The sequence below is a fragment of the Oryza brachyantha genome, chromosome 12, assembly GCF_000231095.2.
Source record: "Oryza brachyantha chromosome 12, ObraRS2, whole genome shotgun sequence".
NCBI classification, from domain to species: domain Eukaryota; kingdom Viridiplantae; phylum Streptophyta; class Magnoliopsida; order Poales; family Poaceae; genus Oryza; species Oryza brachyantha.
The window spans coordinates 5,785,041-5,811,976 of record NC_023174.2 but is presented as its reverse complement, the minus strand read 5'-3'; the positions used below and the strand labels follow the sequence as shown (position 1 = coordinate 5,811,976).

Genomic DNA, 26,936 nt, shown 5'->3' with positions numbered 1-26,936 from the left:
GCTTTGGAAACCAGAAAATATCGGTAGCGAATATGAGGTAAATAACCGCGTTGTTGAAAAGGAGAGGTAGAGTGATGAACTATCTGATTTTCTCCACACTCGCAGCTCGAACCGCTCATCTTTGTTAAAAAAAAATTCGGGCTCTATTTCATTCCATAAAAATAAAATGTTTAATTGTTAGTAAAAAAATGTTCCAGTTATTAAAATGCTGAAACATAATTAAAAAACACTCTAAAAAATTTTCTTTGTATATTGTGAAATAATAAGTTTTCGTCTATTGAAAAGACAACGAAGTCGTGTTCATCAAATGACAAAAATAAGAAACATTATTATAAAAAAGCCGATGCAATATTTTTATTTAACACAAAGGAACATTAGGAAAATATTGACTGAAACATCGGGAAAATTACAAAACAGTATAATTTCATATCTAGCTCTTCCCCTATCCATTATCTATAAAACAACATCAACGCATCGAATGGAACATTTCAATTCGACACAAATAAACATATATTTTAGTTTACTATAATATAATCATGTGAGCAATGCGATGATCAAATCGGATCATAGATTGAATAAATAATTGAGAAAGAGATTTTTTGATGATCGCTAAAAGAGAGAGAGGCCAATGCAGAGTCGCAAGCACAAGGCGCTTGTGACAGTTCCATTTTTCCTTATAAAACGTGGCTATGTAATCTCCATATATAAATCCTATTTGCCCTGGAAAGACGCTGGTTGATCCGTAATTCAACCGAGATGAATCACTCAGACAACAACCCGAGGAAGACCAGGAATACTTGGCCTGCCCCAATTGGCCGACCATTTCTCGATCCCCATTTATTTCCTTACCCACCCAATCCACGCTCAGACTCTATCCAATGCCGAAAGATTTGATTTTTTGACCCCCACAAAATTAAGGTCAGATTAGAGCAAGTTCAACGGTACAACCAACTATTAACTTCAATTTATTTATAGTCAATCTAACAGCCAATTCATATAATAGTTACCTACCAAAACATCAATACATAGTCTCATATGTCATACACATATTTTGTCTTGAAACCCGTATGTAGCTTAGTCCACATCTCTTCTCTCTCCTCTCTTATCTCTTTAATATACACTTATAGCTGACTGATAGCATGCTATTGTATATGCTCTTAGAGCAGTTATTTAATAACAGACTGTAAGCTAGCTATAAATATATCTTGGAGAGATAAAAAGAGAGGAGAAAAGTAGTATATGTTTTATAGGTAACTATTGTATGAATTTTCTATTAGATTGACTATATATAATTTAAAACTAGTAGTTGCCATACTATTAAATTTACTTTTATTTAATTTAAATATTTATGAGTATCAACATAAATAATTAATCAATGAAAAAATATTAAATCATCGAATTTATCTTCCACAAATTTATCATCCAATACCCGACGAGTGCTTCTTTTACTTCTCCCGAATACCACCGTCCAATGCCGACGAGTCAACCCCCGCAAGTGTCAACTGCACCGCTCGGCTTCCACCACCACAACCTCCTCCTCGTCCTCCCTCCTCTCTGCGGCGACGTCGAATGGCGCAGCACCGCCAAGGATCACAAGGTATGTGGGGGCCGGGGCCCTGTTTCGTTGGTGAGTTGCTCGCCGTGCTCGCAGGGCGTTCGACGGATTGCTCACGAGGGTTCTTGCTGTGTATGTAGCTTGGCGGGACTGGTGCGACGGCGAGGGGTCCGACGACGACGACGACGACGGTGAGGAGGGCGTGGGCGGGGTTCTGTCGGCGTTCGTGTGCCCGATCACCATGGAGGTGATGCGCGACCCCGTGGTGGTGGAGACGGGCCACGCGTTCGAGCGGGAGGCGATCGCGAGGTGGTTCTCGGCGTGCGTGGAGGACGGCGCGCGCCCGCGGTGCCCTGTCACGATGGAGCCCGTCGACGGCGCTGACCTGAAGCCCGTCATGGCGCTACGTGCGGCCATCGAGGAGTGGACGGACAGGCGGGACAGCGCCGAGCTCCGCGGGGCGTGCCGGTGGCTCACCAAGGCTGCCTCGGAGAAGGAGGCGCTACGCGGGCTGGACCGCGTCATGCGCGGGTGGAGCGGCGCGAGGGTGGGCAAGCGCGTGGTGCGCCGCGACGGGATGGTGCCCATGGTCGCCGCCATGCTGAGGAGCGGCAGCGCAAGAGTGCGCCTCAGAGCGTTACAAGCTCTTCGTGAGTTTGCAAGAGAAGGCGACGAATACAGGGTAGGCAGATGATGATGCAATCAAATGAAATGAAAATTCTTTTATGTCTTTTTAATCTTTTTGTTTCATATTATAAGACTTTTTCGTGTTGACTAGATTTATATGTACTAATAAATCTAGACATATATACAAAACAAATATATTGATATATGGATGAATTTTAGCAAATCTAAAATCTCTTATAATATGAAACTGAGGGAGCATATAGCACTACCTCAGAAATTGTTGTTGTTCTCTTGTAGGAGTCTGTATCCGACGGGGACACAATTCGTACCATTGTTAAGTTCATCGATCACGAGGATTGCCAGGAGAGGGACTTGGCTGTATCAGTTTTGTGTGAGCTTTCAAAGTCTGAATTGGTATGCGAAAGGATAAGTGATTTGAACGGAGCGATTCTTATCTTGGGCAAGGTGGCCTGTAGCAAAGCACAAAACCCAGCGTTAGCTGAGGAGGCTGAGATGACGCTTGAGAATCTGGAGAGATGCGAGAAGAATGTTCTGCAAATGGCTGAAAATGGAAGACTGGAACCTCTACTGAATCTGCTCAGTGAAGGTGCTATCTCCGCACTGTTCATTATTTATTTAGTGGTTAACCAATTACCCTCATTATCTGCTTGTCCTTTATATTTATAATCTGTTCTTAATGGTGCGATGATAAGCTAGCATTTTATATCTTTTGCGCTGTTCTGGAGTTACCCTGCTTTTGCTCAAGTATCAATATAGTTTTTTTTTCAATACAAAAAAAAAACAGTAGCATAGTTTTTTTTTAATTCTACTTCATATTATTGGAAATAATAGGTTCTTATCGTGTAGTACATACTGCACTTTTCAGGTTCTCCAGAAAGGCAGCTGCGTATAGCCTCATCTCTAGAAAAGATTGTTCTGTCTAATGACTTAAAGAACTTGGTGGCCCAAAGAGTGGGTTTACTATTTGCTGGTGTTGTTGAAAATGGTACCTTGCAGGCAAAAGAAGTTGCTTTCAAGGTGTTAGATCATATATCCAGCAATACAGAAAGTGCCAAAGTTCTTATAGAGGATGGAATCCTTCTCCCACTGTTCCGAGTTCTCTCTGTTGATGGTGTCAAATTCCTTCCACCAAGGCTGCAAGAGGCTGCTGCAGCAGTTCTATCTAATCTGGTAGCTTGCGGTGTTGACTTTGGGACAGTCCCACTGGATGATAATCGTACTATAGTGTCTGAAGACATTGTTCACAGCTTACTTCATCTGATCAGTAACACCTCACCACCAATACAGTGCAAGCTTCTTGAAATATTTGTTGTGCTAAGTAGTTCTACTACCACTGTTCTGTCAATTACCTCAGCTATAAGGTCTTCTGGTGCTATAACAAACTTGGTTCAATTTGTCGAGAGTGATCATCAGGAGAGTCGTGCTGCTTCCATAAAACTGCTGTGCAAAATCTCATTTGCAATGGACCATGAGATAGCACAAGTCCTCCGAAGTAGTCCTACACTACTTGGATGCTTAGTAAGGATTATCAGCGACAATGATGCAGATGCAGATGAGCAAGATGCTGCACTTCAGGTTCTGGCAAATCTTCCTAAAAGGGACAGGCGTCTTACCATGGAGCTCATGGAGCAAGGGGCTTTCAAATATGTTGCTCGTAGGGTGTTAAGCATATGTCGAAGAGGGGTTACCAGTAACGCCTTTGATAGCACAATGCTTGAAGGCCTTGTCAAAGTTCTAGCAAGGATAACATATATTTTACGGGAGGAACCACGCTGTGTTGCCCTGTCTCGCGAGTACAATCTTGCTTCACTTTTTACCAGCTTGCTGAGGCTGAATGGACTGGACGGTGTACAGGTGCTCTCTGCAAAGGCATTGGTGAATCTCTCTGTTGAATCAAGATATATGACTGGCACACCAAATTTTGATGAACATGATCAGAAGTCTGTGCTGACCTGGTTTGGCAAGAAACAACCAGGTATTCAACTCTGCCGCGTTCACTCTGGAATCTGCTCGATCAGGGACAATTTTTGCATTCTGGAAGGGAAGGCAGTGGAGCGACTGGTTGCTTGTCTTAGCCATCAAAACAAGAAGGTCGCTGAAGCCTCTTTGGCTGCACTTTGCACCATACTTGGGGACGGGGTGGAGATCGCTGAAGGTGTTTCGGTGCTCTCCAGGGCCAATGCAATTGAACCAATCTTCGAAATCTTGAAAGGAAACCCGACAGGCACACTTCAGCAGAGAGCAACATGGGCTGTCGAGAGGATCTTGCGGGCAGAGAACATTGCGAAAGCAGCTTCAGGTGACCGTGGCCTGAGTTCTGCCCTTGTTCATGCTTTCCAGAATGGGGATACCAAGACACGGCGTATTGCAGAGGCAGCACTGAAGCACATCAACAAGCTGCCAACTTTCTCCCAAATCATTGATAGGCATCCCTCGAGGCGAGGCTCGTCGATCGGAAGCATGGAGCGCTACTTCAGGTCAGATCGCTAGGTTACGGAATTGTGAACTGACATGATGACATGACATGAATATATATGCCTTGTGGACAATGAATTTATTTCCATCTCAATTTAATTTTATTAATTTGCTAACGCTAAGAATTAGATGGTACAGTTAATCGTGTCGAAAAAAATGCAGATAGACATTGATAGTCTTGATCTTGTGTATATTTTGGTTTATGTACTTGTAATTTTGGCAGTTCATGTGTATATGTTATTTTCTGTACTTGCTAGTTTTACATTCTTCGTGTCTAAGAGCAGGTACAATAGCAGGCTATAAGCTAGCTATAAGTATATTTTATAGAGATAAGAGGAGAGAGAGAAAAGACGTGGGCTACTAAATTGTAACACACACGGACTCCAAGACACAGTGTGTGTATGACATGTGGAACTATGTACTAATGTTTTGTAGCTAACTATTGTATAAATTGGCTATAAGATTGACTATAAATGCATTGGAGCTAGTAGTTGACTATGCTATTGAACTTGCTCTAAATGAAAATCTTATGTGAGGTCGGTGACTTCCGAGGAGCGTCCAGTTGCTATGTTTAGCAAAAATTTCTCAGCTGTCAGATTTTGCTCCATAGAAGCCATATTTTAAGAAGAAATTTCGTGGTATGATAAAAGGTATTATCTCTTATGTTTCAACTTGTTTTATATTTATCATTTTCCTGACACAAAATATAGTTTGAATTAAATATTTTATAAACAAGCATGAGCATGTACCATGCTGCATCCGTTTTAATATATAAGTATTTGCTATTTAGCATAGACTATGGAGATATCAAAAGATTTTCTTTTAGTCATTTCAGTTGTGAAAAATTGAATTGAATAGATTAATTTTCTAACCATCTTATTGGCTCTAAAATCAAAAATCATTGAAATGATTGAAATCATGTAATGTGGTACAAAATTTAGATCCTAGAAATGATTATATTTTTGAAACAGATAGAGCATATCACTACATCTACAAAGCAATGGTAATGGCCATAGATCTGCCATCCCACCACATATGCTGATTTTTTTGAACTACTCTACATCCTTTATGATATAAAAAATGGTCATATATTACTAATATCTTGTTTAACCTTGATAGTGCAAGTATAGCATGAAAAGTATCTGCAGGGATGAAATTGCTTCAAAAATCTTACAATTAACTTGTCCTAAACAATGCTAGCATGTGTACCGTACAGTATATTTTATCAGCATCAAAGCATAGCTATTTAGGTAGTATTTTCAAGTTTTCTTATGGCCCCTTCCTTGTAGTTTAAATCTTGATTTAAAATAGCATGTACTATATTTGGAAGTTCTGGAGGTAAAATGGGTTCAAAAATATTTATGTGACAAAATTATTCATCACTTCAAGGTTGCCAAAAAAAATATCATTTTGCATCCCTGGCGAATTTAATTTTTTGTTTCTCAATTGTAAAACCAGATATAACATACCCTTTATCTTTTAAGACCAATACAAATAAAGTCCTAAGACAGTATTGATTCCGATTTTTTTTCTGCCATGGAGTTCACGTAGCTAGTTAATTTGAGTGTCCCGTGTGACGGTGACATAACATTAGAGACAAATTTAATTTATTAAAAATTAAACTACAATATGCGAAACAAATTTAATTTATTAAAAATTAATTTGAGTGTCCCATGATATTACTCACTCGATCGCCCATGATATAACAAATTAATTCACATGCATCCGTCCATTAACGAATGAAATGAATGCAAATATTCCAAATTAATGGTATTTAGGACAAATAGCTGGAGCAATTTAATGAATTACAAAAAAACGCACCCCCAACACTACGAGAAATCGCGCATGCACACCGGCGCTGAGTCGGTTCACGATCCGTTTCCATTGGCGACACCTGCGCCGGCGGGCGGCGGCCGCACGCGATGGACGTGACGTTCCAGACGGCGGCGGGGCGGCGGTTCACGGTGGAGATCTGGTTCTTCTCGACGGTGCGGCGGATCAAGGAGTACGTGCTGCGGCAGGAGGGCATCTCCGTGGAGTCGCAGCGCCTCTTCCTCGCCGGCGCGGAGGCGGAGCTGGACGACGACGGCGACACGGAGCGGTACTCCATCGTCCAGGGCTCCACCGTGCTCCTCCTCCTCCCCGAGGACGGCGCCGCGCCATCGTCCGCCGGCGGCGGAGGGGGCACGGTTGTGAGGGTGGTCGTCAGCGCGCCCGCGGCGATCGCGGGGAGGGGCGGCGCGGTGGCTGTCGAGGTCGACCCGGCGGCGTGCACCGTGGGGCGGCTGAAGGAGCTCATCCAGGAGCGCACCGACGGCGCGCTCCCGGCGGCGAGGGTGGCGCTGATGTTCGGCAAGGTGGAGATGGAGGACGGCAGGGCGGTGGCGCAGTACGCGCCGCCGGCGCCGGGGTTGGCCAACACCACGGTGGAGGTGTCCGCGGTCGTTCGCTCCCCGCCGCCGGCGTCCGCGCCGTCCCCGGGCGCCGGCAACAAGAAGCCACCGCAGCAGCAGCAGCAGGCGCCGCCGCAGGTGACGGTGAACGTGAAGTGGGGCGCGAAGGCGGCGGCGGTGGAGGTGAGCGACCTGCTGGCGGTGAAGGACCTGCGCAGGGAGCTCGGAGTCGGCGCGGCGGCGCAGCTGGCGCTGCCCAACGACGGCGGCTACTTCTTCATCTACAAGCAGAACGTGATGGAGGAGGACCGCACGCTGCGCTGGCACGACGTCAAGAACGGCGACACCGTCGAGATCTTCAACGGAAGGGTCACCGGCGGCGCCTGATCGAATCAGCCAGCCAATCAACCAATCTGGACTAAAATCGACATCATTCCAAATCCAGTCGTTTTTCATTGAAAACAATACATTCTATGGGTTTTCCAATCACCAAGTTAGTTCCATGTAAAGTGAACAATCTACATTGAGTGTCCAAATGGTCGCCGACGATCGAGTAGCGCCTGCGAGGTCGAATTGATACTAGGGGCTTGCTTCACGATCCCGGCCAGTGTCATTGACCGTAAAGTCAATGATTTAAGATAGTACCCGGTCCCTGAGTGGGTTTATGAATTATGATGACGGTGGAGAGAGGCTTTTAGGCCTGCTTGTTTGATCAGGTAGATTATTATAAATTTATAATCTAGACTATTAGCAATAATTAATAGATACATTCCCATATACTTCTCTACGAGCATTTTTTCAAAATATTGAGTGGCTAAATACCCACGGTTCTTATTATCCAACTTATGATATTATATATTGTAGTAATCCGGTTGAATAATATAATATAATCTTATAAAAATGTTTTTGGAGCAGGGTTAACAACGGGTGGTTCGGATCAAGTTGGGTAAGAATGGCCTTGAGTCCCGCAGGCCCTCGACCCTGACCGGGGCTCACGGGTGGATGGTGAGAATGCACCAATGGGCGTGGAGGCAACAATCGACGACAACACGCTAGGCAGAATGACAGGTGCAGGCCATGTGGCGACAGGTGCTAAGTCAGTGACGGGCACAGGTGATGGGTGCTAAGTTAGCGACAATCGAGGGAACGAGAGGTCCTGACTCCTAAGGAGAGGCACGCGGACTCATCGCCGTGATGAGAGGCAGGCGGAGGGCGGCGTCTAGGTGGCTAGGCAAGAAGAGAGAGAAGAGAATAGATAGAAAACTAGGGATAGAGTTCATATGCAGTATAGTACTTAGGTTTACGATGCTGATTATGCATTTATGCACTAGGATTTTACATTTCAGACCCGTCTCATGCTGTGCTTGGGCAGGACCTTGGCAGATCCCTACTCTCGTTGAGGAAATTGCCATCCCTGTTTGGGAGACTGGTTGCTGCCTTACAAAATGATCCGAGGATTTCGACTCAAATGGACGTGGCAGATTTAACCTCTTCACTATAGTATCGGCCTTCTTTGATGCTGGGCTGGGCCAGGCCGGATGGGCTTTTGTTTGTTCGGCCCGCTGCCTCAGCCAACGCCGCTTATCTCGTCGTCGCCACCGCCGCCGCCGCCTAATCCCCCTCGCCCAATCTCCACCACATGGCTGCAGCCATGGCCGCGGCCGCCGCCGCCGCCGCTCGACTTCCTCCGGCCGCCCCTCTCCGGACACGCCCCGCCGCAGCCGCTCCGTGCTCTCCCTTCGAAGCCCCCTTCCGCCGGATGGCGCCGTGGCACCCGCGGCTGGGCACGCGCCTCGTCGTCGTTTCCGCGCAGTCCAACTTCTCCAGAGGTCGCTCCCCTCCCCTTCCCCTTCCCCCTCCTTCCTCTAGTGATTTACCTGCCCTCGCGTCTTTGACGAACTCTGTGTTTGACCCAATCGGGCTAGCTAACCTAAGTAACTCTAGGATAAACCAACAAATCTTGGTCCCATGTGACGGTGACATAGCATTCGAAATGCGCGCTGCAAGCTCGTTCAACTTGGTTGTTTTCCGCCGGATGCATTGTTTCAACGGATGCTGTCAGATTCCTTGCTTCTCTGAATGCTGAGGTATAGATAGTCTGTTGAAATTTTTCGTATTGCATCTGAAGAAACAGAATGGTACCTTGATAGAAACAGACTGACTGTTCTTGTTACTAATGTGAGACATATTATCATTTTATCTGTTTGATGTAACTGCTTACTTTGTGTCTATACCTTATGCCATAATATCAATGCTCATAATTTTGTTTGCTCAATGTGATTTTTTTTTTCAAAAGAAATAGCATGTCTCATTTTTTATTGGTAATTTTGATGATAAGTTGGTCGATACACTCTCTAACACTGTGCATATCACAACAGTTGTTCAAACAGCACTAAAGGTTGGTAGGGATGCTGTGGAGGCAGGAACTACTCTAGTCCCAGTATGTGCTGCTTAGCCCATCAAATTGCGTGTATTTCTATGTTGTTAGTTATATGTATGCTAAGCACAAGCAACAGTAAGATCAGGATTCAGTATATGCTAATTTTGAATCTGTGCTAAATTTTTCATTGTGACAGGCTTCAGTTCCACGGCCAGTTGCCAGGATAGGTGTTACCTTTCTTGCTTTATCATTTGCCCTTTTTCTTCTGAAATCAGTTGTCTCCACTGCATTCTTCGTATTGGTATGTGACTGTGACACACTTTCTTTGTTTTGATTAACAATGTGTTTTATAAAATGTTCACCAATACTATAGGCACGTTTCAGTTAACAACTGCAAACATGCCCAGTAGTTTTCACAATTGGAATGCTCACTGTTGGAGTTTACTTGCATCTGTCTGTATGTTGCAGTTTTCATTCTGCTTGACATAAGATGATTTTTCTCATGATCACAGGCAATGATGGGGCTTATATACTTGGGTTTCCTAGCCATGAACCCAAAAGAGGGCTCTAGGGTGGATGAAGGAGCCAATTCATCTGAAGACCCTGTGGAAGAAGCCCGGCGCATAATGGAGAAATACAAATAAATAACTTCAGTATGTTCAACCTAGTGCGCTTGGAAAGCTAAGATTGGCAAGAGGATGTGAGCCATCAATTTGTTCATAGGGTCCTCATTATGCGAAGAGATAGCATATGTGATTTTGGCACAAGAGAGACATGTTGTATAGCAACAGAGCTGGTGTACAATATAATATAACGGTAGTAATTTGATTCTGCAGCAGTATAGTGAGTGCCTGCACAGTTGTATTAGTTCAACTCATGGTGCTATTTGACCTTATCGTAGAAATGATAATTGAATTACTCAAAAGAAATTTGTAGGAACAAATTGCATGGTGCATGTCAGCTGCCGACATTGAGTGGATAGTTGGATACAATCGTCGACGCTTGATGGGGATGTCGATGAAGAATCGATCAAATCATCGCTTCTCTTTCTCCAGATCAATTGCTCTGCATCAACATTTACCCGGAGAATGGCTCTAGAATCTGTTAGAGAATTTCAGCGTCCCCCGTTGATGGAATTCCTGACTATCTGTAGTGTATACCGTGATAGTCATATGATCATTGTCTAATATACACGCATCTACAATCTGTCATCACACCCATTCAGCACCACATACATAATAATACACAATAAGGTTAGCATCTTAGCAAGTGCACAAGTCAAACATTATAGATAGAGTCAACCGGCCAAATAAAAGGGTTTAAACACCACGACAGTGACGTAGCAAAATGTTGGCAACCTTTGTAGAAATTAAATTGATGTACTGACATGGTTGACAAGGCATCAGAGTTGGAGTAATTTCCTTACCATCTCTTGCCACCACCACAGGCCTAGTCTAAGTCATCTTAGTTGCTAGGAGAGAAGAAAGCTATATGTCAAGTCTAGCTGTTGCTCACACTGGCTTACGGTATGTATAGCTATTCTCACAAGAATTTGCTATGAACCGGCCCTTAATTAACATGAACACGACTTACAAGAACCATACACCAAAAGTCCACCATTAATTAAGCCATATTTTAGTTGATTTAGTAAAACGCTATCCATCATCTACTTTTATTATGAGCTCACAACTCAACAGGTGTGAATAAGAAGAATAGTGCTCCCACCCAATTAAATGAGTTAAATTATGGTAAGCATGGCTAAGCACAGTACTGAGTAACATATAATTTAACCCAAAGTGACAGGGTATAAGGGAATACAACATAATAGCTCAATAGCGTAAGCATAGTTAACCCATAATTTATGTAATTGCAAAACAATACATAAATATTACATTGATCAGTGGAGAACTGGAGATAGTATCACTTGCCTTGAGTATCTAAACTAGCCTAGGCTATGACTTTGTAATAAACAGGAGCTTCAAAAACACCAAAATCTATAACATAAAGGTAAAAGCACTCAAAATTGATCCACTGAATTTGAATAGGCTTAATTGGACTTTGGATTAATTAGTTATGAATTTTAGAAATTATGTTATTTTATAGGTAAACCGAAAATTGATTAAATGATTCATTAACCGGTGATGGTGAACGACTGTAAGATCACAAACATGATCACAAGTGAGAAAACGACTCAACAAAATAAGGAAAAAGAAAAAGGAAAAAAAATAAAGCTTTACCCTTATGGCAAGACAAGACGTTAATGACTTTGTATGGAAAAAAACGAGTCGTGATAGTCACTGAATGAATCGTGACGACGAGAGATGAACAGCCAGCGATAACTCGACGACGTTGACTGACAAAACCATAACAACAGATATAGGATTTGCATGGAAACAAGCACAATGAACCATCAACCATGGTGAACAACGGTAGAACGGTGAAAGACACGGGTTTTCACTAGACGACATGACTGCGAATGACAGCAAGCATGTCACGCCTGAGTTTACATAAGCCAAGAATTAATTAAATAATATATTAAAAATAATTTGTTAATTAAAGTTTAAGAGAAAATCCAGTGTAAATTAATTTAATTTAATTGAAAGCTTTTTGGGATATTCTAAAATGTCTGAAAGCATTTTAAATTATTAACAGGATTTATATTTGAATTGCAGTCAATAAAATTTGCTCTAATAAATTTAATAAAAATCGGAAAAATTAGAGACAATTTCTTTCTTTTTCCCTCCTTCCTTTTTCTTTTTTTCCCCTCTTTTCTTTCTCACTTTTTCCCTTTTCTTTTTCTCTTTTCTTTTTTTTTTCTCTCCGGCCGATCCCCTCCCCTCCTCTCTCCCTGTACGGCCTCCACCCCCTCCGCTTTGTGTCGTACTCCACCTTTCCACCCCCTCCTTCTGTGTGTGCGCACAAGTCCCCCCTTCCAGCCTGTGAGCAGCCCTCTCTTCCTCCCTCTCTCACCTTAAACTAACTCCAATTAATTAGGACTTAGTTTTATCACTTTAAAACCTTATCTATTCCTTCTTAATAGGAGATAGGTAACAAGATCTATCTCTAACTTCCCCTATAAATACCCCCTACACCCTTGCCTCTTTTCCCCATCCCCTCTCCTGTGCACCTCCAGCAGCTTGGCAGCAAGCCGCTAGCAACCCTGCTGCATCCCTGTTAGCAGCAGCGAAAGCCGATCTAATCTGTCGCCGATCTTTAGGTTCGCATATATTTTATTCTTGCGAATCAATCTAAATTAATCTACCGTTTAATTGTTTAGGTTTCCTAGCCAAACAATGAGGAACAACAGCAATCCATCGTCGATCTCTCCACCAAATCTTAGGTTCGCATACGTTTTACTCATGTGAATCAATCTATTTTTGATCTACCATGTAATTGCTTAGATTTTCTAATCTAACTAGCTAACGTGAGATTGATCTACAGTGCGGACTTTAATTTCGTACACGTGGATTGGTTTAACGTTAAAGTCGTCTAATTCTAGTTCAACGAGTCGCTAAATCTCAATTTAACGGGTCGTTGATTCTTGTCATTGTTCCACTAACAGTGCACGGTTTTGCGTTTTGGATACGATGCATCGTGCGAATCTCTGATTCGTGCACGTTTCGATTCCGCCGTGTGAATACGTGTTCTGTCTGAAATTTCCCAAGCCACGGCCCAACCCGCGCTCGAAGTCCCCATCTCCTCCCTCGGCCCACTCCTCCTTTTCCCTCTCCTCCCAGCCAAGCAGGTCGCCAGCCCACCTCCCCTGCGGCCCATCCCCTCTCTTCCGGCCCAGCCTGCTCTCCTCCTCTCCTTCCTTCCCTACCTTCCCACTCTGGGCCGGCCGAAGGCCACGGCCCACACGCCACCTCGCTCGCACCAAGTCTAGGCCACCTCCCTCTCCTCCTCCGGGCCACTCACAGGTGGGGACCACCTGTCAGTCCTGTCTACCTCCTCCAGCCGCCGACCCGCGCCGCTCTTCCTCGTGCCCGGCGCGTCGCACCAGCGTCGTGTCGTCGAGCCCCACGTCGCATAGCGCCGCCGCGTCCGCGCGCCCGCTCTGCCCGCTCGCCCGCGCAATGCGCGCCACCTCCTGCGACCCCGCCACTCGCGCCGGTGTAACGACCGACGCCGTTTTCCGGCACCGGCCACCGCCGAATCCGTCGCCCGACGTAACCACCACCCTCGCTTCTCCCGGCGCCGCCCCCTTTCCCGCGCCCGCCGCCAACCGCCTCTCGCACTTCCCGGCGCCGCATCTCGGCCACCGCGCTAACTGATGGTCCACCCTAAGCGCAACGACGCCGCGCTAGCCTCCCCCTTTAATACCACGGGAGCGTCGCCGCCCTCTGCCTCCCTCCGCCACCCCACCGATTCGACGCCGCCTCGGACGCACGTCTCTCTCCCATCTACTGGATGCCGCCCCTCTCATGTCGTCGTCGTCACCGCCACGCCGCCCTTGGGTCGCCGCCGCTCCGCGTCGTCGTCACCATCACGCCATCCCCGGTGAGCTCTCGCTCTCCTTTCCCTTGCCCCTCCTTTTCTTCTCCATCTCAGCTGCTGCCGCGTGTCGCTGCGAGCGCGCGTGTGCCGTCGTCGTTCCGCCGCCGGTCGCCGCTCAGTGTTGCCGCCGCGCCGTGCGCCGACACCGTCGCCACTCCCCGGCCGTCGCCGGCCCTCCGCTCTTTCGCCGGCCATCGCCGGTGCTCCCCGCCGCCTCTCCGTTCGACCGTCGCCTCGCGCTCCTACTTAACATCCCCATCGGCCAAGCCGCCTCCCTCTTCTGCCTCCCCGCACTGCCGCCCTTCTCCGTCTCACTCACGCCCGGCTCACGCCGTCGCCGCTCGAGCGCCGACGCCGCCGCCACCCGATCTCGCCCCTCGCCGCTGCTCTGAGCCGCCCCATCGCACGCCCGTTACCCGTCGTGCCGGCCGTCGCGCATGCGCACCGTCGCCGTCGTTGAGCTCCCTCCGCCCACGCCCGAGCACGCCCGGGCCACCGGTCGACCCGCCACCGCTTCGCCCACTCCGCCTGCGCGCCGCCGTCAATGCCGCCGCCTCTCCATCGGCCGCCGCGCGTCGCCCCTCAGCCGGTCGCGCCGCCTCCGCCGTCCGTCGACGACCGCCGACCACCGCTCCGCTGTCGCGCCGGTCGCTGGTCGTCGCCACCGCGCCGCCGCTCGGCCGAGCACCATCACCGCCCGCCGCCGCTCTGTTACGGCAGAGTCGAGCTCCCCCTCCTCCCTCTGTTTTCACTCCCTGCCTTGTGGGCCCACTCTGTCGGTCCCTTCTCTCAGTCGTGCCGTGGGCCCGCCTTGTCAGCTCTCCCTCTATCTCCCTTTCTCTCTCTCCCCGCGGGCCCCACGTGTCAGCCGTTGTTCCCTCTCTCTCGGCTGTGCCTCTGCCGAGTGGGTCCCAGCTGTCAGCACACCTTCTCTCTCCCTGCTGACGTCATTGCCTTCGATTAATTGCGCAATAATTCATTAAGGTTTTCTGTTTAGTTTAAAAACCCAGAAAACTTCTAAAATTCATAGCTAATTCATCTAGTCTCCGTTTAGACCCATTCAAGTTTCATTAAATCCATAAAAATACAAGAATCCATTAAAAATAGTTTCTTTCTCTGTTTCAGTAGTTTTATAGTCTGTTTTGCTTGTTTTGCCTTGTTTGTCGTAGGTTATGACCCTGTCGCAGCGCTGTTCGTTCCCGAAGTCATCGCCGAAGTTCCTCGTGGGTCTAAGCAAGACAAGTGGCACTCTCCTTTGATCATATTGATCCCAAGATTATAAAATTCCCCGCTTTACATTCAAACATGCATTGTATTCAAATGTATTTACTTTATTTATCTATTGGGCATTTACTTTATACCCGTTGATCCCCATTTGTTATTATTGTCATCCCAGGGTTAATTTGACTAGACTTAGGGTTAGACAATGCTTAGCCATGTTTAGTTAACCTAGCTCACTAATTATCATTTAATTACTGTTACACTTTGATAGACCTTTAATGGTTGTAATCATTATTAATCTCCTGATGTGGATTAATACAACTAAAATATTACTTATGGTGGGCTGTGGATGCATGGTTTTGAGAGTCGTACCCATGGCAATTAAGGACCGGTTCTCAGGAAACCCTGGAAGTCTTACACGTACTAACCACAAGCCAGAATGGGCAACGGTGAGACTCATAATCTAGATTGTCCCTATTCGACGTACCAAGGCAAGGGTGAGTGTGATGGAGTATGGACGGGCAATCGTGGTGTAACGAAAGTCTCTGCTGCTTCCGGATTCACCAAGGCACAAGAGGGGACTGCCTGACTTAGTGTAAAGGAGGGGTGAAACCTGAAGTGCGGTGCGATTGTCTAGGGAGGGTTAGCTGAAAGGTCTTATCATGGTTTCCGTACTGAGGTATCGTGGTGATACGTTGGGGCATGGTAACATGCTTGGGAGCCATGTCTTGTGGGTAAAGTTGTATATCTCTGCAGAGTAAAACTATTCGAATAGCCGTGTTCGCGGTTATTGGGCGAACTGACAGATTCACTGGGATTAGTTGAACCCCTTTAATAATTTTATTAATCTTGGAACTGGTTTGACCCTGCGCAACGTGGTTTAATGTTGGCAGTGGTTTGGGTCTGTAGCAACGTGGTTTAACGTTGGACAGAGGGTTGACCCTGTTGCAGCGTGGTGTAACGCTTGACAGTGATTTGGGCATGTTGCAACGTGGTGTAACGTTGAACAGCGGATGCTTATTTTAAATGTTTACTTACTTTTTATTCGGTCTATTTTATTTACTGTTTTGCTAAATTCCCGTAGGTTTGAGCAATTTAACCTTAGCCTATCCGTGTACCCTATTGCATTCATTATTCTCCCTCTCTTGGGTGTTACTTGTTGAGTACGGTGGTTTGTACTCAGCCTTGCTTAATTTTTCTCCCCATCAGAGCAAGTGCCAGAGTTTTAGTCAGAAGGTCGTGCGTAAGGTTGAAGTGAGGTTCAGTCCGCCGTCAAGAATGCTTGTGGTTTGGAGCCGTCATCGCCAGCTGAAGCTGAAGCTGAAGATTAGATGGTTTAGTTTTGTTTCTTTTTCCGCTGCATTTCGATAGATAACTGTTTTTATTTGTTTTTAAGTCGTGGAACTGTGTATTGATTTGTCATAGTGTGTACTCGGGTTAATTCCTAGACCGAGATTTAATGCATGCTATTGTTCAGAAATTTGGTGTAAATTTCTGGACGTGACAAAGCAGCAGTGACAACAGGCGGCAGCTCAACTAGGGCTTGGCTGGCAGTAAGGCAGTGGCGACTACGGCTAGAGGCTAATGGTAGCAACCGGCAGCAGCAGACAATGGCGACGGCACGCGACAGTGGCTGCAGGTTGGCAGAACACGGGCAGAGGCAGACATGCAGCGGCCACGGCCAGGGAAAATGTAATAAGGAAAAAGAGAGAAGGGGTCACCTTTTAATTAATTCACTTCGAACGAATTTTAATTATTGAAAGTCACGCCGATTGATCTAAAAATTATGCTAAGAATCCTATTAGTCAATTTCGACACATAAAATATGACAAAAAAAAATTCATGGACTTTATCTTTTATTCAATGATTTATTTTTAGTTAATTAACTCTTGACCTAAGCAAAAATAATTTTTTAATTCTATTTCTTTTGCAGTTTAGGCTAGGAAAAAACTTGGGCTGTGACACCATCTTTCAGTCTAACTCACTGTTGCCGTCACTTGAAGAACATTGTCACCAGCTTTGTTATCCGATTGGTGCTGCCGACGAGCTTGAGGGAAAATGCAGCGGCTCAAAGCTTGTTGCTGCTGCCTAGCTGCTCGTCTGAGCTTGTCGGTCACTGGATTCACCAATTTTGATGGAGGCGATGTTGACGGCGGTGACAGAGGTGAGTGGCGGTGGAAGTACATGGCAGAAGAGGCAGATAGGCGGCCATGCGACAAGGGGAAGATGGAGTGGAGGAGGATGGACGGGCAAAGATTGATGCTAGGATGTAGCTGAGAAGGAGTAGAGCAGGATGACCGTAACAGGGAACTGGTATCCTCTACAATTGTGTTAATGCCATTATAACCATTGATACGTGTGGCCCTCCCCTCTATGGGTTCATCGCTTAGTGTTTATAATGACACTAACATCATATGCGTTGATTTGCGATAACGTGGTCGACAACGGAGATCGAACCCTGGAATCAGTTGTGCCGCGTGGCAGTAAATTCAATGTATAGACATTCAGAAAAGAAGGTCCCTAGTGAGATTAGTATAGAGTATAGTTGGCCACAAGATCCGAGGCCTAACAGATCGGCTCAAGGCACGGAAATTTTGCTCGGTGCAGGCATGACATGGCCAGACTGTTATTGGGCCTATGCAAGCCTGGCCAAACCATTCGGCAGTGCATGGGACACTCCCTCGGCATGGCCCGATACAATGGTCGGGACGACGGTGGCCCGATCCAATGGTCATGGCCCGTTATTCCTCCCTCTCGTGTAGGCCAGCGGCTGGCCCAGACTGTGCCGTATGCTATATAAGGCTGCTGGATCGATTCCCTCCCTCGTTTGGTCGCTCCACTCAACTGCTCTCGACCTAACCAGCTGTCCAAGATCAATTGTCTCTCCACATTATTATTAGTTATTTGAGTACTTGAGTATCAAAAAATAATGGTGTAAAGTGTTGATCGATCTTATGATTAGCACACTATGGCAAGATGGTATTATTAACAGTGTTCTAACGATATGATTAAAAAATATGATTGAATTTTGATTCTTAATGTATACATTACATATTTATAGAAACTTTATGACTAAAAAATATATATATTTATCTCTTTATATAAATTTAATATACACAAAGTGTTTGTCTTGTTTATGATTGGAAAGATAATTTCTGACACATGGAAACTCTATAATTGGTAAGATCATTTCTAATTTAAAAAATCTGAAATATATGGAAAGTCTGCATAAGAAGATATGGTGTCTGTCATAGCTATTTGATTTTACGAACATGATTTTCGCTATCGGATTTAAAAAATAATGAATAACAGATGTATAATGAGTAAAACATGTTTCTGCACTCAGCACTCTAGTGTAGATAGATAGGTATAGATTTATTTTAAACTTAGAAAATGATAATATAATTTTTAAAATAAAAATTTCTATTGCTTTTACAAAAAAACACCATATATAATGAATTGGAAAGTACGCTGACGGAAAACAATAATTGTTCAATCCATCACCAAACAAACGAACTCAGCAATTGAACCTACAAACAATCATTATATTATGGAGACTACTAAATTGAAAGTATAAGTTCCCTCGAAAACGGACGACATTATTTTCAATATAGACTAGAAAAATTACCCGTGCGTTGCAACGGGTAGAGATAATTTTAATTATATATAATTAGGAATTATATATCTTCTCACCGCTTACATTGGAGTAGAGTTTTTATGTGATTCGGCTTTGATTTTATACTTTCTTAAAAAAACAATTTAAGAAAAAAGTCAATGGTATCATTTATTAAAACCAATTAAAAGCTAGAGCAAGGTTACATTCTTGGTTGTGGTAACTAACCGGTACGAAAAACGTAGCAGGGGATTAACATATCATTAATTAATTATTATCTATAAAAATTAAAGAATAGGTTGGTATGGGTTTTTAAAGGAACTTTTCAATAGAAAATTTTTAGTAAAAATATACCGTCCATCAATTTGGGATGCATGTACCCAAATAACGAAAGAATTTGGCTTATTAAGCCAAGCAAACCAACACGGTCTAAGTAGGTTCCATCTTTTGCCCTACAACATATATGTTGTTCCAATATTGGATTCTACATCTTAATTAATTGTTTTCCATCGAACATCACAAATGCTTTTTCAACATTAGCGCTTAAGATAATGAGAACATAAATATAACATTCTCAACCACAAATGTTTTATCTCTAATACACTATTTAGTGTATTATTAGTAATTGTTTGTCCTTACCGTCATTCTCCAACAAACTGAGCAAAAAAAAAAAGATGAAATTTGGTTGAAGTGACACATCAAATTAATTGGTAAAGTACTTACTCCATATTTTACTAGATGACACTGTTAACTTTACAGTAGAATCATACATCACCCACGTAAAAAGAACGAAACGAAAGGTTTCTACGATTAGGAACAACGAATACATATCCTAACATAATTTCCAACCAAGCAATTGAGAGAAAGGGGTGCGTTTTTGTGTTTCCCCTGGCATGGTTTAATCCTCCCCTTACTTGGACTGCTCATGTAGTTTGCCTCTACTAAGACCCTACTGCAGCAGCATCAACGTTCTACGTTGTGCTCTATACCGGTATACCCCCACTACCCGCCGCACAAGGAGAGAGTAGCCAATAATCAAACACGCTAATGCCCCACAAAAACGACAAAACAACAAGTAGGAGGTGGTATGCGCAAAACATGCTCCTTTAATCGGAGTCCGGCCCATCAGCGCGGGGGCAGGAGGAGACGGGCCCGATCGGCGGAAGCCCCTTTAATTCGAAAGACACGGTCACGGGCGGAGCGACCCCGACCGTCCGATGGTGAGTGGCAGCCGCACGGGTGGGGAGGGACGTACACGTGTCCAACCGAGCGTGGGGCCACAACGGACCAAATACTTGGCAGAATCGTTAGCGTTTTTTATAATATAGATATATGCCATCCTTATACGTACTGTTTTGGGCTTATTGACGTGTCATTGCAGATTTTCATAAAAAATAATAGCTTTCACAGTATTACAATCAAATACATAAGAAATTTTGTGTACGAAGAAACGGGTTTGTATTTTGAAGAATTAAAATGCCACATATTAATTTTTTCAACAGTTTCAAAACTTGTATATATTACACCGAAAGTAGCTCTTAAATTAATTAAATGCACGCAACATCAACGAAGCCGTAATTTCGGCAATATCAACGGAAACAAGGAAACATTATTAGACCTTTAATTCCGAATATGATGATTGATATCCCTACTTGAATTAACCTGGTATATATACTGTCACCCCTATATAGTAGGATCAATATTTGCTTCTCCATGTTAATTACCATGGTGAAAAACTCATATAAGTACGTAGCCCAACCCGATGAGTTCGTTGATCGAGCACCATTCATGCATTACACACACACACATAAAATATAATCTTTTTTTGCTGGGATCGAATCGAATGGAGGTGACATTCGAGAGGACGAAGCAACAGGCGTTCACGCTGGAGATCTGGTACTTCTCGACGGTGCGGCAGGTGAAGGAGCTGGTGATGCAGAAGACGGACATCCCGGTGGAGTCGCAGCGGCTCTTCCTCAGGGGCAAGGAGCTGGTGGACGACGACAAGGGCGTCCAGGACTACAGCGTCGTGGAGGGTTCTCGCATCCTCGTCGTCCGGCGCCGGCCACCGGCGGCGCGACGCGCCGAGACTTGATCGATCGATCTATATCTATCGACAATTATGTTAGGTTATAATTATTTGCAGGTTCGCCAGTGGCATAGAAATCAATCTTTCATCCGTGCTGAGATTTTATCTACTACTATTCCGTCCCAAAAAAGGGAGGATTTCTAGGTTTTTTAGTTCGAGCGTCGTCTTAATTATTTTAAAAAAAATTTAAAAAAGTTAGTCACACGTAAAGTACTATTTATGTTTTATTATAATTCATGTTTTATTATAAAAGAATTTCAAATAAGACGAAAAGTCAAAACTTCTATCAAAAACTCATAAATTCGTTTATTTTGGGATGAGGGTTGTAGGTTGCAGTTCGCTAGCTTAAGATGGATCTCCATTTGGTACATTATGCAAGTGAAAACGTTTAATTGTATATGTGGGACTTCTTATTTTAATTTGCTATACGTGGGGTGACCAAACAATTCATACACCCAAGAATTAACAGTTGGATTCGCAATTTTCTTGGGCAACCCTTTGTGCTTGTTTGATTATTTCAACCAAAAGTAACATTGTTATGTTAGGAGTGTCTGGCATGCATGCCATTATTGTTTGGCCACCCTAGATAAGATGCCATGGTCAAAAGGTGCACATTTGGAAAACAATTCTGAAGTGATTTAGTATAAAAAAAACCATTTTCAAATATGAACGGGTCTCGGGCTTGTTTTAATTTGTCATTTTGTCAGAAAATTATAGACCTTTGACACGTAGGGCATACCAATCAAACATGAAACTATGAATAAAAAACCTATAAAAATTTGTTTTCTATGCCAAAACAATAAAAACGAAAGCAAAGCTAGTTCTATAGCACTGAATATTTTTTTTGCTTCAGATATATATAGAATTGAAACTTTATCTGGTTAAATTCTGTCACGCCCGGAGTTTTATCCCAAGCCTAAAATCGTAAAAAGAAATCCGTAAACAACAATTGGCTTAATTAACTCAGGAAAAATCCCTCTAAAGGAATTAATTTAATTAAATCGAGGTTCGCAAATCGATTAACTGGATTTAAACTCAAATTGCAGAAATATAAAATTTGGCCAAACAAATTAATTTAAAACTCGGCAAAAATACGGTTTTCCTTTTTCCCTCTTTTTTCCTTTTTCTTTTTCCTCTCCTCCTTCCCGGGCCGGCCCAGCCGAGCCGGCCCGACTACCCGCTCGGCTAGCCCAACCGGCCGGCCGCTCCTCCCGCGCGCCCTCTCCTCCGCCTGGGCCGCTCGGCCCAGCGCCTGCGCCCGCGCCGCGGCGAAGTCCGCCTCGCCCCCTCCTTCCTTGCGCCACTGACAGGCGGGCCCCGCCTGTCAGCGACCGAACCCGGGCACCGGCCGAGTACGCCTCCGCCCCGACTCCTCCGGACGCCGCGCCGCCGCCGCAACCGCCGCCGCCGAGTTCGCCGCGTCGTCGACTCGGTCTCCACGGCCGCTCCGCCCTAGCCGGCGCCGCCACCCTATAAAATCCCCGTGCCTCTGCCCCGCCGCCACTTTCCCCCTCTCCGTCCGAAGTTTCCCTCCGTCGCCGTCAGCCGCCGATCTCCTCGTCGGCCGTCGGACATCGCCGCCTACCCACGTCACCACTGCCGCCTCTACCTCGCTGACCTCCCGCCGGCCTCCGTCGCTGCCAGTGTGCACCCGAGCATCGTCGCCGCCCCCTTCGTCCCTCCCGCCGCCGTGCCCTGTCGTCTCGACGCCGTCGGCCAATCTCGCCACCGAACGTTGCAAGCCGCCGCTCGTCCGCGTCCCCACCTCCGCCTCGCCCTCGCCGATGCGCCGCCGTCTCCGTCGCCGCTGGTGAGCTCTCCACTCCTCTCCCTCTTTCTTCCCTCTTCGCCGCCGCTGCCGACCTTCCCGTGCCATCGGTAAGCGCCAGGAGCCTCGCACCGCCGCCGCTGGGTCGCCGCCCGACGTCATCACCGTCACGCCCTCGTTGCCGTGCCGTTCGCCGTCACCGCCGTACGCCACTGCTCCGGTTGCGCCATCGTCGTGCGCCGCCGCTCCGGTCGCGTCCGCCGCTCGGCCGCCAAGCTGCGTCACTGCTTGGCCGACGCCACCTCGCTCCCCCCTCGTGCTCCCGTCTAGCTCCTCTGGCCACACCCGCTCGCGCCGCCACGCCACCTCCTCCCGCGCGCAATCATCGCTCTGCTTTCCCCGGTCGCGCCGTCGCTCGGCACGGTCGCCGCCAATCCCACCGCTCGGCTACATCCCCCTCCTCTTCCTCCGTGCGCGTGCCACCCGGCCGTCACCGCCGTCGCCGCGATGCGCCGTCACCGCCTCCCCAGCCGAACGCCGCATCCCATCCCTCTCTCCCTCGCGCCACCGCTCCGCAGTGCCGCTGCACCACCGTCGCCCGACGCCGCTCGATCTCGTCGCATCGGCTGTCGTCGCCACAGTTTCCCCCTCCCTCCATCCTCCTCTGCCTCCCCGAGCACGCGCCAAGCCGTCGTCGCGCGCCGCTCCTCCTCCTCTCCCCGTCCATGCTCGGCGCCGCCCCGGTCTCCCCTCTCCTCTTTCTCTCCGCCCTTCGTCACCGTCCTCGCACGGTCGCCAAGCTTCCGCTGCCGGCGTCCGTCATCGTCTCTCCCTCCCGCGCGCCGTCGCCGCCGCCCTCGACAGCGTGCGCCGCCGCCCGTCGCCTCGCGCCGGTGGTCGCCGACGCCGTCGTCGCCCTCCGGTCACCGGTCGATGCCGCCGACGTCGACGCCCTCGAGCCGCTGGTCATCGCCGTCGCCACCCTCCGCCGCCGACGCCGTCTTCCCCCTTCCGGCCGGGACCGCCTCCCCCTCCACCTCTGCTCTGGGCCGCTGACGAGCGGGCCCCACCCGTCAGCCGTCCGCCGCCCCCTTCCTCTCTCTCCTCCCCGGGTCCCACCTGTCAGCCTCTCCTCTCCCCTCTCTCCCACTGACAGGTGGCCCCCACCCGTCAGCGCCTCCTCTCTCCTCGCTGATGTCAGCAGCCCCATTAATTGCGCAATAAATCAATAAGGTTTTTCTGTTTAGTTTAAAAACCTAGAAAACTTCTAAAATTCATAAGTAATTCATGTAGTCTCCGTTTAGGTCCACTCAAGTTTCATTAAATCCAGAAAAATACCAAGAATCCATTAAAAATAGTTTCTTTCTCTGTTTCAGTAGTTTTATAGCCTGTTTTTCTTGTTTTGCCTTGTTTGTCGTAGGTTTTGGCCCCGTTGAAGCGCTGTTCGTTCCCGAAGTCGTCGCTGAAGTTCCTCGTGGGTCTAAGCAAGGCAAGTGGCACCCTTTTTTGATCATATTGAACCTATGTTTATGAAATCCCCGCTTTTACATTCAAACATGTATTGTATTCAAAGGTATTTACTTTACTATTGGGCATTTACCTTTATATCCGTTGATTCTCACTCATTATTATTGTCATCCCAGGGTTAATTTGACTAGAATTAGGGTTAGTCAATGCTTAGCCATGCTTAGTTCAACTAGCTCACCAATTATTATTTAATTATTGATTAGACTTTGATGGACCTTTAATGGTTGTGATCATTACCCATTTCCCCGATATGGATTAATGACAACTAAAATATTGCTTATGGTGGGCTGCGGGTGCATGGTTTTGAAAGTCGCACCCATGGCAATTAAGTACCGGCTCTCAGGAAACCCTGAAGGTCTTACACGTACTAACCACAAGCCAGAATGGGCAACAGTGAGACTCGTAATCTAGCTTGTCCCTATTTGACGTACCGAGGCAAGGGTAGGCGTGATGGAGTATGGACGGGCAATCGTGGTGTAACGAAAGCCTCTGCTGCTTCCGGATCTACCAAGGCACAAGAGGGGACTGCCCGACTTGGTGTGAAGGAGGGGGTGAAACCTGAAGTGTGGTGCGATTGTTTAGGGAGGGTTAGGTGAAAGGTCTTATCATGGTTTCCGTACTGAGGTATTGTGGTGATATGTTGGGGCATGGTAACATGCTTGGCAGCCATGTCTTGTGGGTAAAGTTATACACCTCTGCAGAGTAAAACTATTCGAATAGCCGTGTCCGCGGTTATTGGGCGAACTGACAGACTCACTGGGATTAGTTGAACCTCTTTAATAATTTTATTAATCTTGGAACTGGTTTGACCCTGCGTAATGTGGTGTAACGTTGGCAGTGGTTTGGGTCTGTCGTAACGTGGTTTAACATTGGGCAGAGGGTTTGTCACGCCTAGAAATTTACACCAAATCTCTGAACAATAGCAGGCATTAAATCTCGGTCCAGGAATTAGCCCGAGTACACACTATGACAATTAATACACAGTTCCACGACTTAAAAACAAATAAAAACAATTATCTATCGAAATGCAGCGGAAAAGGAAAACAAGACTAGACCATCTAATCTTCAGCTTCAGCTAGCGAAGACGGCTCCACACCACAGGCATTCTTGACAGCGGACTGAACCTTACTTCAACCTTCGGAACAACCTTCAGACTCAGGCTCTGGCACTTGCTCTGGTGGGGGAAAAATTAAGCAAGGCTGAGTACAAACCACCGTACTCAGCAAGTAACACCCAAGAGAGGGAGAATAATGAATGCAACAGGGTACAAGGAATAGGCCAAGGTTAAATTACACAAAGCTGCAGTGGTTTAGCAAAACAGAAGACAGAATAGACTGAAATAAAAGTAAAGTAAACATTTAAAATAAACACCCACTGTCCAACGTTACACCATGTTGCAACAGGCCCAAACCACTGTCGAACGTTACACCACGTAGTGACAGTGTCAACCCTCTGCCCAACGTTAAACCACGTTGCGACAGACCCAAACCAATGCCAACGTTACACCACGTTGCACAGGGTCAAACCAATTCCAAGATTAGTAAAATTATTAAAGGGGTTTGACTAATCCCAGTGAGTCTGTCAGTTCGCCCAATAACCGCGGGCACGGCTATTCGAATAGTTTTACTCTGTAGAGGTGTATAACTTTACCCACAAGACATGGCTGCCAAGCATGTTACCATGCCCCAACATATCACCACGATACCTCAGTACGGAAACCATGATAAGACCTTTCACCTAACCCTCCCTAAACAATCGTACCACACTTCAGGTTTCACCCCCTCCTTTACACCAAGTCGGGCATCCCCTCTTGTGCCTTGGTAGATTCGGAAGCAGCAGAGGCTTTCGTTACACCATGATTGCCCGTCCATACTCCATCACGCCTACCCTTGCCTCGGTACGTCGAATAGGGACAAGCTAGATTACGAGTCTCACCGTTGCCCATTCTGGCTTGTGGTTAGTACGTGTAAGACCTTCAGGGTTTCCTGAGAACCAGTCCTTAATTGCTATGGGCACGACTCTCAAAACCATGCACCCACAGCCCACCATAAGCAATATTTTAGTTGTATTAATCCTCAACGGGAAATTAATAATGATTACAACCATTAAAGGTCTATCAAAGTTTAAGCAATAATCAAATAAGAATTGGTGAGCTAGTTGAACTAAGCATGGCTAAGCATTGACTAACCCTAATTCTAGTCAAATTAACCCTGGGATGACAATAATAAATGGGGATCAACGGGTATAAAGGTAATTGCCCAATAGATAAATAAAGTAAATAGATTTGCATAAAACAATGCATGTTTGAATGTAAAAGCGGGGGATTTTATAATCATAGGTTCAATATGATCAAAGAAGGGTGCCACTTGCCATGCTTAGACCCACGAGGAACTTCGGCGACGACTTTGAGAACAAACGGCGCTGCGACGGGGGAAAAACCTACGACAAACAAGGCAAAACAAACAAAACAGGCTATAAAACTACTGAAACAGAGAAAGAAACTATTTTTAATGGATTCTTGGCATTTTTCTGGATTTAATGAAACTTGAATGGACCTAAACGGAGACTAGATGAATTACTTATGAATTTTAGAAGTTTTCTGGGTTTTTAGCTAAACAGAAAAGTCCTAAATCAATTATTGCGCAATTAATGGGGCTGCTGACGTCAGCGAGGAGAGAGGAGGCTGACGGCTGACAGGTGGGGACCACCTGTCGGTGAGAGAGAGGGGAAGGAAGAGACTGACACGCGGGCCCGGGGAGGAGAGAGAGGA

General features: G+C 46.2%; 3 protein-coding genes across 3 annotated transcripts; all 3 read left to right on the top strand.

The window, feature by feature from the left end:
• Positions 1-1,530: 1,530 nt before the first annotated feature.
• On the top strand, positions 1,531-5,087 carry LOC102707178 (U-box domain-containing protein 44-like). Its single transcript, XM_006664426.2, has 4 exons — positions 1,531-1,597; positions 1,696-2,237; positions 2,480-2,789; positions 3,069-5,087. Exons 1-4 carry the CDS (start codon positions 1,570-1,572, stop codon positions 4,691-4,693), a joined length of 2,505 nt encoding a protein of 834 aa, XP_006664489.1. The 5' UTR covers positions 1,531-1,569; the 3' UTR covers positions 4,694-5,087.
• A 1,383-nt stretch (positions 5,088-6,470) lies between these two features.
• LOC102706902 lies at positions 6,471-7,876 on the top strand. Its single transcript, XM_040529676.1, has one exon. The coding sequence runs from the start codon at positions 6,601-6,603 to the stop codon at positions 7,456-7,458; it is 858 nt and encodes a 285-aa protein (XP_040385610.1). The 5' UTR covers positions 6,471-6,600; the 3' UTR covers positions 7,459-7,876.
• An 811-nt stretch (positions 7,877-8,687) lies between these two features.
• LOC102706620 lies at positions 8,688-10,421 on the top strand. The gene is made up of 4 exons (XM_015843066.2): positions 8,688-8,900; positions 9,450-9,511; positions 9,648-9,752; positions 9,964-10,421. Exons 1-4 carry the CDS (start codon positions 8,711-8,713, stop codon positions 10,093-10,095), a joined length of 489 nt encoding a protein of 162 aa, XP_015698552.2. The 5' UTR covers positions 8,688-8,710; the 3' UTR covers positions 10,096-10,421.
• Positions 10,422-26,936: the final 16,515 nt, after the last annotated feature.

Excerpts from the sequence above, each read along its gene's own strand:
- LOC102707178 (XM_006664426.2), top strand. The coding sequence starts at position 1,570 with ATGGCGCAGCACCGCCAAGGATCACAAG. Across the intron at positions 1,598-1,695 it reads GCACCGCCAAGGATCACAAG|CTTGGCGGGACTGGTGCGAC; the intron begins GTATGTGGGGGC and ends CTGTGTATGTAG. Across the intron at positions 2,238-2,479 it reads GAGAAGGCGACGAATACAGG|GAGTCTGTATCCGACGGGGA; the intron begins GTAGGCAGATGA and ends GTTCTCTTGTAG.
- LOC102706902 (XM_040529676.1), top strand. The coding sequence starts at position 6,601 with ATGGACGTGACGTTCCAGACGGCGGCGGGGCGGCGGTTCACGGTGGAG.
- LOC102706620 (XM_015843066.2), top strand. The coding sequence starts at position 8,711 with ATGGCTGCAGCCATGGCCGCGGCCGCCGCCGCCGCCGCTCGACTTCCT. Across the intron at positions 9,512-9,647 it reads CAGGAACTACTCTAGTCCCA|GCTTCAGTTCCACGGCCAGT; the intron begins GTATGTGCTGCT and ends TCATTGTGACAG. Across the intron at positions 9,753-9,963 it reads CCACTGCATTCTTCGTATTG|GCAATGATGGGGCTTATATA; the intron begins GTATGTGACTGT and ends TCATGATCACAG.